At 41.9% G+C, this 12,234-nt stretch overlaps 1 protein-coding gene across 2 annotated transcripts; it reads left to right on the top strand.

The window, feature by feature from the left end:
• The first annotated feature begins 463 nt into the window (after positions 1–463).
• LOC102068792 (aldo-keto reductase family 1 member B1-like) lies at positions 464–12,027 on the top strand. 2 transcript variants are annotated; one of them, XM_074538873.1, is made up of 10 exons: positions 464–970; positions 4,015–4,182; positions 5,430–5,546; positions 6,195–6,272; positions 7,642–7,764; positions 7,951–8,057; positions 8,824–8,905; positions 9,381–9,464; positions 9,851–9,933; positions 10,731–12,027. In XM_074538873.1, the coding sequence occupies exons 1-10, from the start codon at positions 905–907 to the stop codon at positions 10,768–10,770; spliced, it is 948 nt and encodes a 315-aa protein (XP_074394974.1). In that variant the 5' UTR covers positions 464–904; the 3' UTR covers positions 10,771–12,027. The 2 variants fall into 2 exon arrangements, with proteins under 2 accessions (XP_074394974.1, XP_074394975.1); XM_074538874.1 differs by lacking the exons at positions 464–970; positions 4,015–4,182; positions 5,430–5,546; positions 6,195–6,272 and adding an exon at positions 6,451–6,847.
• Positions 12,028–12,234: the final 207 nt, after the last annotated feature.

Raw genomic sequence — 12,234 nt, 5'->3', positions numbered from 1 at the left:
TTCAAGAAATGCACAGAAAACCAGGGGGAAAAAAAGTAAATACCTCCAATAAATGTCTCACAAAGGTATTAATTTCTAAAATGTCAATACGTGATTTACAAAATCACTGAAGGGCAGGGAAACAATGACTCGGAGAGTCATGGTCATCACAGATCTCTCCTCTACATCATCCCCTTTTCTCACAAATCAGGAGAAAATCCATGTAGGGGAATGAAATCTCTACCTAGCAGCTCTGGGCACTACAATTGCTGGTTAGACCCTGCTTTTATTGCAGAATTCAGGCCAACAGACCTGATCATTTTGAGCTCAGAAATAAAATTAAAAGAGTTCTGAATGGAGCGACCACTCATCATAAAGTGGCTGAGAGCAAAAGCTGTGGGGAGCCTTGAGATCAAATATATATATAAAAGAAATATAAAAAGGTATAAAAACATACATGCTTGATGCTGAGGGGATAAAGATATATTGGGAATTTTAAAAAAATTATTCCTCCTGTGGACAGGTTGCTGCTTCTTCCTGAGACAAGCAGCTCTCCAGCATTTTCTGGTGATGTGTTCAGAACAGGTGAGATGAGAAATGGTTTTGGGGCATGTGCCACCTCCCCAAATACCACATTTCTTGCAGAAAAGCAGAGACTGTGAGGTTTACAAAAACCTGCAACCCCCACCAATGGAAAATTGCCAAAATTGCCATGATGAGCTCAGTCAATAAATTCATGAGGAGCCTGCAACCCATTTTTTAAGTTCTTCAAAAGGTGAGCTAAACCAAAATCCCTGCCTCCTCTTATGACAGCACTTCTGCCCATGTTTTCCTTGTCTGCAGCCAGTCAGCAGGCAGGAGGGAGGGGCAAAGCTGATTTAAAAGGTTTTGCAGGCGCCCACAGCCCCTCCTTGCCTGACTGCCCATGGCCACTCACCTGGAGCTGCCCGCTGGTGGGAGGATGCCCATCCTGGGACTGGGCACCTGGCAGGTACCTGCTGCAGCTGGGCACCTCTGGGTGCTGGGAATCATCACAGTGGATTGCTGAAAAAATCTCCTTTGGGTCAGGAGAATGCAGCAAATCCTCTGTGAAATATTTCCTTTCGAAATAGCTCAGGGAATGCAGGGATTTATTCCCAGCCTTCAGGAAATCTTAGGGGTGAGTGGAGGTAGTGGAGCAGGTACAAGATTTTTTCTTAGCTATGGAAAAAAAAAAATTACATGCTGCAAAAGTAAAAGCTTCTGCCTAGCTAACTTTTCTTTGTATTTTTATTTTGTTTTGGTTTCATTTGTTTTGGTTTTTTTCTTTTGGCACTGTGTTAATATCCCAGCATGTCATGTACGTGTCATCTGTGATGAGTGTGTGTGGATATAGGAATTTAAGGGGCAATAAGTAGTTTTGGAAATGGGAACTCACAATAATCCCTTAGAGACTTGAGGATAACTTGTTTTTATTGGCAGCAGATGAGTGTGCAGCACTTTGCAGGAATATGGTTTGGGTGGTTCTTTACCTGCAAATGTTACCTAATGGACTTTTGGTAAGAGAGAGTAGGTTAAAGAATATATTGAATTATAAATGTAAATGAGTCTGGAAATGTGCTGAAAATTTTAAGAAACTGATCTTAAGAAAGATAAAAAGATTTTAAAAAGTAAACTTTCCCCTGGATCTGAAACTGGAAACCAAATCTTCAAATCATAACTTCCCAGCTCCATGAAACACTTTTCCAGTCACCATAAAAATATCTTAAATTCTTGCCATATTTTTGGGCCATTTGATCTAATCAGCATTTAACTTTATGTGCACAAACAGGTATGAGTTTGTTTAGCTCTTTCAGTCTTTATTTTTCTGATGACAAAGGGACACTAAGAAGCCTAAAGTAGTTCAAGTAGGCTTTAAAAACCAAAGTGTGCCTTGGGGGAGCTTCTTAGGGCCCAGTGCTGTGATGGGGGAGATCTCTGAAGGAATTTGTTAAGTTGCTAATAGAAACTGGTCAGGACTGAGTAGAAGGAAAAATTTGGGCACATGATCCCTGTTATGCAATGAAAAGAAAGCCCAAGGTGATAATTTCATTAAAGCTCTTTGGTTTCAAGGTTCCCACAGCAGCCTCCCCTTTACCTGGCAGCTCTGACTCGAATCTGAGCTCAGTGAGCACCTGGGGAAATTAAACAAAGGATTATTTTCTCTGGAAAACATCTCACATGGCAGAGTTTTATGTAATCTCAAGGGCAGGTTGTTGTCTTTGCTCACATCCAGGGAGGGATGGATGGGAAAAGCGACTGCAAAAAAAGAAATCCTGTAAAACTTACAACAGTCTCTTTAGTTGTGTGCTGAAAAACAGTGGTGTTTTTTTCTATGTTGTCATTAATTTAGGTGAACCAACTAAATGCCCTTTGACTGGAAAAACTTGGAGTAGTGATATAATTAAAAAAGAAAAAAGTAGGAGGTTGTTACTGTCATATTTTTTGAAAAATCCCTTTGCTAAGATTTTTTCTTCTGGGAAGCTGAGAAGCTTCAGCTTCTCCAAGTATTACTCTTCTGAAATGTAATTTAAAAAATTGAAACATTGTTTACCCAGCATGAGAATTATTTTTAATTGATGGCCAATCACAGCCAGCTGTGTTGGACTCTCTGTCTTGAGTTTTTATTATCATTCTTGTCTAACCTTCTTATGTCTCCTTTCTCTTTCTTTAGTGTAGTTTCAGTATATAATTTTCTTTTAATATAATATCACAATGTAATAAATCAGCCTTTTAAAAAATATGAACTCAGATTAATCTCTCACCTCGTCCTAGAGACACCCACAACACCACAACGATTAATAACCACAGGAGGTGGTGCTGGTTTTGAATCCTGTTTCTGTTTGGGGTGCAATTTTCTGGATTCAGCCATCAAACAGTTCAGTGGAGTCTCCAAGCCAAGAATCTGAAGTGGTTTGTTTTGCTGTCCAGCACCAAGTGTGTGTTTTACCCAGGAGGTGGCACTGTGTGTAGTGTTTTGAGTCCCCTCGCCTCCCTGTCCCGTGTCACCAAGAGCTGGGTTGTTTTTGCGCCGGGCCAGGGCACATTCCAGAGGTGATTGGTTTCCTCATGTCACCAGTATGTCACGCTAAAGTTGCTCTTAATTTCTGGGGAAATCAGAATTTATTTCAAGGCAGCCTCGTGTCCCAAGGGGAACTTCCAATACTTAGAAAAGGGTGGATCAGCTCAGGCACCTCATCAGTGATTCCTTTTGCCATTTATCTCACAAAACTAATGAAAGCCAGATCCAGGCTGGTGTTGGAACCCTAAATGCTGAGAATTTTAAACTTTCTGTGCTTAAAGGCACAGACCCACAAGAGAACACTGCATTTGACCTGAGGCTGTGGAGAAAGCTTCCAAAACTGATTGATAACACTGGGATTATGGGTGTGTAGTTGGTGAGAAGTGTGTAATATCACAGGGTAGAGAACTTAGAGTTTGGGGTTTTAGAACATAGTAATAAATATGAAGCAAGATGGAAGTTTTAGGGCAGAAGCAGGTTGTTCTTTACCTTCTTCTTCCTTCTTTTTCATAAGTTTGGGTGATATTTTGTAATTGAACAGAAAAGTCCGCAGTGCTGACTTCGAGGAAACAGTTATCAGGTTCAAAAAGAAAATAATTGAGGTATCATTTCTTAATTAGATAGTTTAGTCTTAAAAGACCTTGTAACAAGAGATAGAAAGCCTTTAGCAAGACATTAACAAGCCATTTTGTGCCTTGCTAATAAAAGACTACAGAACTCACTACGTTGAGACTATAACATAAATAAAAATATTAAACACCTAAAGCTAAACAGATAAATAATAATAATAAATGCCTAAATCTAGACGGAAACTATCATCTCAAATACCTTCAATCCTAACCCCAACAAAAAAAACCTCAAAAACCAACAAACAAACAAACAACCCACAGCTGGAATATCTCGTTATTCTAGGGGCTTAAAATTGCCAGGTTTTCAGATCAGCAAAACCCTTAATCTGCTATTTAGCAAATCACTGATTTCTCTTGTGGTTTCAGTCTCTGCAGGGGGCAGCCAGGGATGCAGTGGAGTTTGCCATCGACGTGGGGTACCGGCACCTGGACTGTGCCCACATGTACCAGAACGAGAGCGAGATCGGGGACGCGCTGCGGCACAAAATGGAGCAGGGCGCGGTGCGGAGGGAGGAGCTCTTCGTGGTCAGCAAGGTGTGTCCTTGGAGATGGCTCTCACATGGGGCCAAGCTCAAAGTCCCACCACGGAAAGGGCCATGGGATGTGTCAGAACCCAGGACATTCCTCTGGCTGCCCTGGAGGACTCCAGACCCTGGCAGGGGGCTCAGAGACCTTGGCACGGAGTCACAGACACCTGTGCCTTGGATTTTAGCCCATGGAAACAATTCCCAACTTTGTGTGAGGAGTTACAAGCCACAAGGGTTTGAGTAGAATGATAGTGAATTTGTCACAGGGTGAAAAAGTAGAATTTTGGGTTTTTTAGAATGGGGGTTCAGGAGGCAAGATGGAGGAATCTGGGTGTGTCCTGTCCTTCTTCTCCTTCTTCTTGTGCTCCATCTTCTGCTGTGATGGCAGCACTTTTAGATTGGTTTAGAGTAAACTGTCTAACATAGGTGATAGGTATTAGAAAATTATTGTAAATAGTACAGGTAGTTTTTAGTATAAAAAGATAACACCAAGGGCAGTCAGTGTGCCTCAACCCGACCTGCTGGACAGACCTCAGTGGGTTGGAGAAAGAATATTGTAGATAAGAGAAAAGAAATAACCTTGAGAAGAGCCCAGGAATCCTGTCGTCTTCTTCAGTCTTGGGGCTGGGAAAAAGAGACTTTCCAGCACCTCAGGGTCATCCCAACACCAGGGATGAAGCTGGGAATTACCTCCTCTGTCAGGGCAGAGCAATCAGGGGATGGTGAGGGGAGGGAATAGGTCACCCCCTGAGAAACAAAAGGCTGGGTTTGAGAGGGGTTTTTTTGTAGTCCATGTCCATTGTCAGCCATGGAGACAGGAACTGAAGCCGTGCTCCTGGTGGCCTCTGGGAGAGGAAGCAGGACTATTGTTTTTGTGGTCGCTCCTGCTGCGCTGCCGGCCTCAGCCTGTCAGCTCCTGTATGTTATGCTTTGTTTTGTTTTTTCCCCCAGCAACAATGGTAGGAAAAATAAAGTAACTTCTATCTGCTGGAAGCTGGCGGGTCAATTTTCACCAGGTTCACTTATTTTCTTTGTTTTAATCGTTGCAATAATTGATGGAATTTCAGAGTATCCCATTCTCATTTTAGTTACTTAACAGTAAATAAATCGAGGTGCCTCAAGTGGCACCTCCTCAAGGTGAGAGGCTGTGCCACACACACCCTGAGCTGCCTCTGTGCCCTGTGCTTGCCTGCCAGGGATGCTCTGGCACTGTGAGGGCAGCAGAGCAGCTCCCAGGCCTGTGTTTCCCCACAGCTGTGGTCCACCTTCCACGAGAGGTCCCTGGTGAAGGAGGCGTGCCAGAAAACACTTGCTGCCCTCCAGCTGGATTATCTGGATCTCTACCTGATGCACTGCCCCATGGGATTCAAGGTATTGCAACTTTAAATCCTAGGATCCATCTGTCAGGCCTCTGCCCCTTTTGCCTTTGGGACCAGACATCTCTTTAGTCTTCTCCAATGAGGAGTGTTGGTAAATCTCATTAGGACATAATGATAAACCTCTGCAGGGAGAGCCCAGGAGGAAAGGAGAGGTCAGGGCGGCTTAAACTAGGTCGGTTTTGTAGTACAAAAACCACCTTATTTTCCCTCGCACAGCATTTTCAACTCATGGATCAAATTACCATCCAGATCACATTCCTCTTACAGTGTTTGGCTAACATTTCCTTATCAAGAATCAAATATGTGAACTACTTTGTTCCAAAGAGATTTTTCTCTTCTTTCTGTACCCCCAGGTTAAATAAATCCTGTTTTCCCCACTGTCCCACCTCCCTGGCCTTCTCTCAACCTGAGGCACACAGAAGTGCCTGCAGGACAGGGTTTCAAGGGACAGATTTTCCTGAAGATTTCTCTGTTGATACAGGCTGGTCCTTTCAGCCATGTCTCACCCCACCACAAGCATAACTCAGGATATCCAGCTCAGTGTCTCCAGCTCCACTTGCTCCCCCAAATTTCTAAATGATTTCTTGAAGTATTTATAATTCAGCTGACCTTCATGTTGCTTTTCCTTTTGTGCTGCTAGGCAGGAGAGGAGCTATTTCCTGCAGATGGAAATGGAATGATCATTCCCAGCGACACAGATTTTCTGGATACGTGGGAGGTACATTCATTTACAGGCCAAAAATATCTTGCTAGTTTGAAATAACAGCCTGAAAACTCTAAGCTTTCCACTGTGGGAATTGTTCTGAGAGAATTTCTAACATCAAGTATTTGAGATTGCTGATTTCTCTGCGTCCTTGGGCTCCTTTTTGTGTCACTGTGCCAAAATTTAGGTATTTTTATATCTACTGCTTATTAAACTGGCTGTGTTGGCATGACAAGAGGAAATCTTTGTGTGTGTGTGTACCCTGCAGTGGCTTGAGCTAACAAAGGCTGTCTCTCACATCCCTACTCCATTCAGGGCAATTTCTGGTGGCTTTAGTTGTAGCCATGCCTACCTCTTGTGGTACCTGAGCTGTCCAGACCCCAGCAAAGCCAACATGCCTGTGCCAATGCACCACAGCTCCCAAATTTGTGTCTCTGGAAGGAGTGGGACTTGGCCAAAGCCTTTGCTAAGCTCTGTGTGCTGCCTGAGAGGCCAGGCTTGGGCGTGAATTCCAATTCCTGCTTGGCTGAGACTTTGGGCTTCCTTTCCCTTCCACTCCCGTGTGCTCAGCACAGCCAGGCCAAAAGCAGGTAGGAAACTCACCAGAGTCACAAGAATTCACTGGTGCTTTTTGCCTTCTGTCAGGTGAAGAATAATGCACATTTTTGTTGGTCATTTGAGGGAAAAAAGTGGACATTTCAGGCTGCTGCTTATGACAGCAACTTTAAAGTAAAATTATTTCTGCTTTGGAACAAGGGTATCTTCTGCTCTAAAGGCTGCTAGCAGATTATTTTCCCAATTCTTTTCTGTTGGATGTGACAATCTAATTAGGGCTGTCTGGCTGTTTTATTGCTCATTAGTGTGAAAGAATATATGTGATGGAGGGGGAACACAGTGCTGCTTATCCTATAATCCAGCTGCTAAATGGTACATCTCTCTTGGGAAATTAATCAGCATTGATCACCAGTATCCATCCTGTTCCAGATGTCTTGTGACAGCTCCTTGTTGAGCTGCTCTGTCCCAAAGAAGGTGCTTTTTATTGTGGGATGGTTATTTGCTTAGCTGAGGAATTACTCTAAAAGAATCTCTTCCATCTGTCTGAAGGTCTGCTTGGGGATAGTATTTCAAAATAGTAATATTTTACTGAAATAACAACAACAACAACAACAATAATAATAATAGTTTAGGGGTTGTGTGAATAGTGCTGTTATTTATCTGTATGGTGACACAGAATGTGAGATCTGAGTCTGACCACAGCCCCACTGCTCAGGTACTGTTCTCACAGCACAGGAAGATTTTTACCGCTCAAGTTTTTGTGTGGGCATTTTTTTTCATAAAAAAATGAAAGAACTTGATAGGAAGTGTGGTTCCGTGGTGTTTCTAGGCTATGGAAGAGCTCGTGGATGTGGGAATGGTGAAGGCTATTGGAGTCTCCAACTTCAACCAAAAACAGATCAATCAGCTCCTGGGCAAACCAGGCTTGAGGCACAAACCTGCAAACAACCAGGTAAATTGTCCTGCATCACACCTGTCTGGGCTGTTGCACTGGATGGAACATCTCTTAAAAGTCCCTTAAAAACCCCACACCTGCAAAAAGAACCCTTTCAAAGCTGATGTGGCACAGTAATGCTAAACCTTGAAGTACCCTCTGCTTTTGAGAGGCGAAAGATAATTTTTTTTCTTTTTTTTTGAGATTGAGAGCCACCCCTATCTTCCTCAGGAAGAGCTGATTAAGCTTTGCCAAGCCAAAGGGATCTCTGTCACTGCATACTGTCCCCTTGGAGCACCCAACTGGCCAGGGTAAGAATGTTTTGTGAGATTTCTTAGATGTAGACTGAAGTCAATGCAGTAAACCAGTCTTAGGATGAAACCTCTGAGAAAAACTACTGTAATTAGAAAAAGACTCACTAATTAATTAAAAATCACACCCACAGAAACCTGACACTTATTGCGATATTCAGTCCACTAGTTTTGTATTTTGAAGAAAAATGATCAATTGGTTGATGAAAGCAGAGAAGAGAATTCTTAACTGAGTTTTAGTGAGCTTATTAAACATGTAGGAGAATTTCTGAACAAAAAAAAAACCCACCCACAACAAACCAAACAAAAAACCAAAGCAGCAGATGCTTATGAAAATAGCAACTTTGCAGTCCTGCTGAGACAAAGGGATTGAGTTTGTAAATGGGGAAGTTGCAGAAATTTTGCTTTTACTCCCATCCTCATGGCTTTCTCTGACCTGGGACAGGGCTTTTGCCAGAGCAGCTGTGCTTGTAAAGGACAAGATGAAATTCCTGGGATCTGGATCAAAGAAATTCCCAGCCTGATCTCAGGCTGGACATAAATGTATTATATGACCTGTTTTTACTAGAAACTACAGGCCTCTTCTCATGTGCTCACTTGATATAAAAAAGAAGAATGAAGGCATGAACTGAAGTAACAAGATGTTAAATTAAAGAATGAAAGATTATGCTTTTTAATAATTTAAACAATATTCTTATGATACAGTGCTTGAGGGAGAAGACAGTGGGTTATTCAACTACTGAAGCCTGTTTTTTTATTTTCACAGGTCCAAGCCTGACCATATTTCCCTTCTTGATGAGCCTCAAATTAAGGAAATTGCACTCAAGCACAACAAAACCCCAGCTCAGGTTAATACTGCTCAGAGCTGTTTTCCCTGCTGTCATGTATTCTTCCCACTTGTGCTAAAGTAACTACTTAGAGAGGAATTATGGAATAATAATCATATGGAGTTCCAGCTGTGTCCTGTACACAGTTTAATGCTTTAGAAAAACAGTCTCTCTACCTCAGTTTTAGTGATGGACAGAAGATTGGCAGTGGTTTTGGGCTTTAACTGGCACACTGGCTGCCTCTCCATACAGCATCCTGCCAACTCTGAACTCTTGCTCAATGCACTCCCTTGTTGTCATCTCAGCCTCAGAGATGGATGAGGATTTAATGAGCTCATGCAGTAATTAGGAAGGGTTTAGGTAGTGCTTCTCCTCTGTGAGCCCTCTCTGGTTACCAGCAGAGCTGCTCTGTGTGACCATGCAGACACCTTTGCTTTTCAGCTTTCAGAAGACAAGCAGCACTTCTCATCTGTAAATTCCTTTTGTGTTCCTGCAGGTGCTTATCCGGCTCCAAATCCAAAGAAATGTGAGTGTCATTCCCAAATCTGTCACTCCGCAGCATATTGAAGAAAATTTTAAGGTAAGAGGGCACCTTACAGAGTCATTAATGGTGTTAAACTACACAGGAAAAACCCCAACTCTGCCAATGGTACAAACCACACCCCTCAAACTCAGAGCTGCCAAAACCTTTGTCAGATCCCACATAGGTTTTTACTTCTTTATGAATGTAAAAAGCCACTTTGAAAGTAAAGAGCCATAGCCTCATTAGAACACATCAGGTAAGAAACTCTTCCACCTTGTGGTGCAATTTTGCTGCAGGCAGAGCCCACCAGCACTGTAACCTTACACATTTATTTTTTGCACACCTCCTAGTGCTTCAGCCTGGTTTTGCTCTTTTTTCTGCACATAAACTTCCTTGTCTCACTGCAAACTGAATTAATCCAGCTGTCTGGGACCTTGATGCAGGTGTTTGACTTTGAGCTGAGTGCAGAGGAGATGGAGACCCTCCTTGGTTTCACGAAGCGCTATCGCATCTGTGCGTTAACCCAGTGAGTATCTCCTCATCCTCATCCTCTTCCTGCAGGCTGCAGCAGGGTTGGATTTCCACTGGATAGCTTGGATTGTCTCTTAGATATCCCCCTTAACAGCCCCTTAAAAATAAAGAGAGAGGGAGCCTCAGCCAACAGCTGGTCACATCTGCTGGAATCTCACCCTTGGGTTTATCAGAGTATTGCCCATCCTGTCCAGGTTGGGAACGCTGGGATTTCTGCAGGCACAATGTTCCTAAGAGGTCCTGTACTGGATGCATACCAAACTGCTGCCTGAAAATCAAAATCAGCTGGAAATTCCAAAAATAAATAAGCAGCCATTTCCCCCCTCCGTTTTCTTTGGCTCCTTTACATAAGGGACAGTCAGAGTAAATAAATTCCATTTTAAGAATGAGAGTTGTAGGTTTTTTTGAAGGGAAGAGCTGTGCCTATGTACTCCTGCCAATGTTGTCTAGATAACAGAATGGTTACAGACTCACCAAGAGCTGCATTTTATTCAGTTTTCCCAGGTTAGCCCCTTGTCTAACAGCACCCTGGTGGCTTGGGAGTTTCCAAGAGAGACGTTTAATATCTCAGGGAATTTTGGCAATTTCAGCTGAGCATAAGATACATTATCCTTTGAGAAGGTCACTGATACATGCAAATGTTACAGAGAATTCACTTTCCCTGCCCTGGATACACTAAGCAGACAATGTGTTTTTAATGTAGTTCAGTTTCAGTTCTTCTACCAGGGGAAAAAAAAGCTTTTTCTCTAAACCATATCCTTAAAATGTTCTAATCATACTCTCTTTTTCTAGATGCAAAAATCACAAGGACTATCCTTTTTTAGAAGACTGACAGAAACATCAGCTTCAGATCCTCTGGGGGATCCAGACCATTTATTGTTATTTCAAGCAACTTTGTGCATTAATTCATAGATAGAAGGGAAATATGTATTAAAAAAATGGGAGAAGGTAACTTACAGATATTCTGAAGAGTCATCTTTGAACATGGATACATTTTCTTCCTTTGTATCAACCAGTTGTATCAGTCCTTTATCTGCTCTTACACAATTTTATAAATAACACAATTTTCAGTTGCAGCAAAATATATATTCTCTCTTAATGTAGTAATTATAATGAAGCTTAATAAAGTCACAAATTGGGATTAGGGAAAAGCATTTTTTGTCATAACTATAAATCTGACTAAGTTTAGAGAAAATTTAAATTGATTATTTCTACTTTTGGACAAAAGCTCAATAAATTTACTATCTTTTAACTATCAGTACAAGACAATCCATTTAACATCAGAGGATCTTAATGACATGACATGTAGCTTGAGATGCTGAGTTCAGTAATTTCAGTGTAACAGACAAAGCTCTGTAGTGGACACTGCTGAATTATGATTCAGGAGCTCTTAATGAGGTTTCCTATTTATGAACTGCTAAAAACTAATAAACTACTAGGAGATTTGTATGTTTGGTTTGTAGTATCTGCAAGAGTATATAAATACTGCTTTTATCAGTAGAATGGCTGCAGTTGAGACTGCAAATCTCCTAGAAAATCCAAAGTCTGATAAAGGAGACACACAGGAATTATTTTGTTTGGCAGCTGTCATATTTAGCAAGGAGAAAAGCTGGGCAGCTTCACAGAAGCCAACAGCAGATTTTCACTCTCCTGTACTGTTCTCTAGGTACTGCTTGCTTGTGCTTTGACTCAAAGGATGTCTCTGGATGCTGTTGCCTGGCTAAAAAAAAATTAAAAGTCAGTGCTGCTGCAGCCCATGCTGGTGTTTTAATGAGGTGTCTGTTAATTAATACTTGCTCTTTAACAATTGACCCAAAACTTGATTTAGGCTCTTGCAGATCAGGATAAGAACAATGTGGCTCAGCACTGCATGCAGAGAGGAGGACAATGTGGAATTAAAGTTCAGGACTAGGATACACACACTTTATGGATATCCTTTTCCAACTGATTTTCTTTGTAATTAATAAAGGAAATGATGACATATCTTTGAGCTACTTCAGGCTTTTCCAAGATGTTTGAATAGCAGGTACCCTAGAAACAACAGAGCAAACTCCCACCAAACTGGATTTCCTACAGGGATTCTTCTAAAGCAAGAGGTCTGAAAAATCTACCAGGAATTGACACTGAGCAGTTATACTGCAGTGATATGGACAGGAAGGTGCCTGTAATGGACATTTTCTTTTTTTTCTCCTCCTGAACATGCTACATTTACAAAGCCAGTTGCAGAATATCACCCTAGATGCAATTAGAAAGTGAACTGTATGGAACCTGCTGCCTGTGGTCACTTGTCAATCCA

The sequence above is a fragment of the Zonotrichia albicollis genome, chromosome 4 (genome assembly GCF_047830755.1).
Source record: "Zonotrichia albicollis isolate bZonAlb1 chromosome 4, bZonAlb1.hap1, whole genome shotgun sequence".
Lineage (NCBI taxonomy): Eukaryota > Metazoa > Chordata > Aves > Passeriformes > Passerellidae > Zonotrichia > Zonotrichia albicollis.
This window is presented reverse-complemented; position numbering and strand designations above follow the sequence as displayed.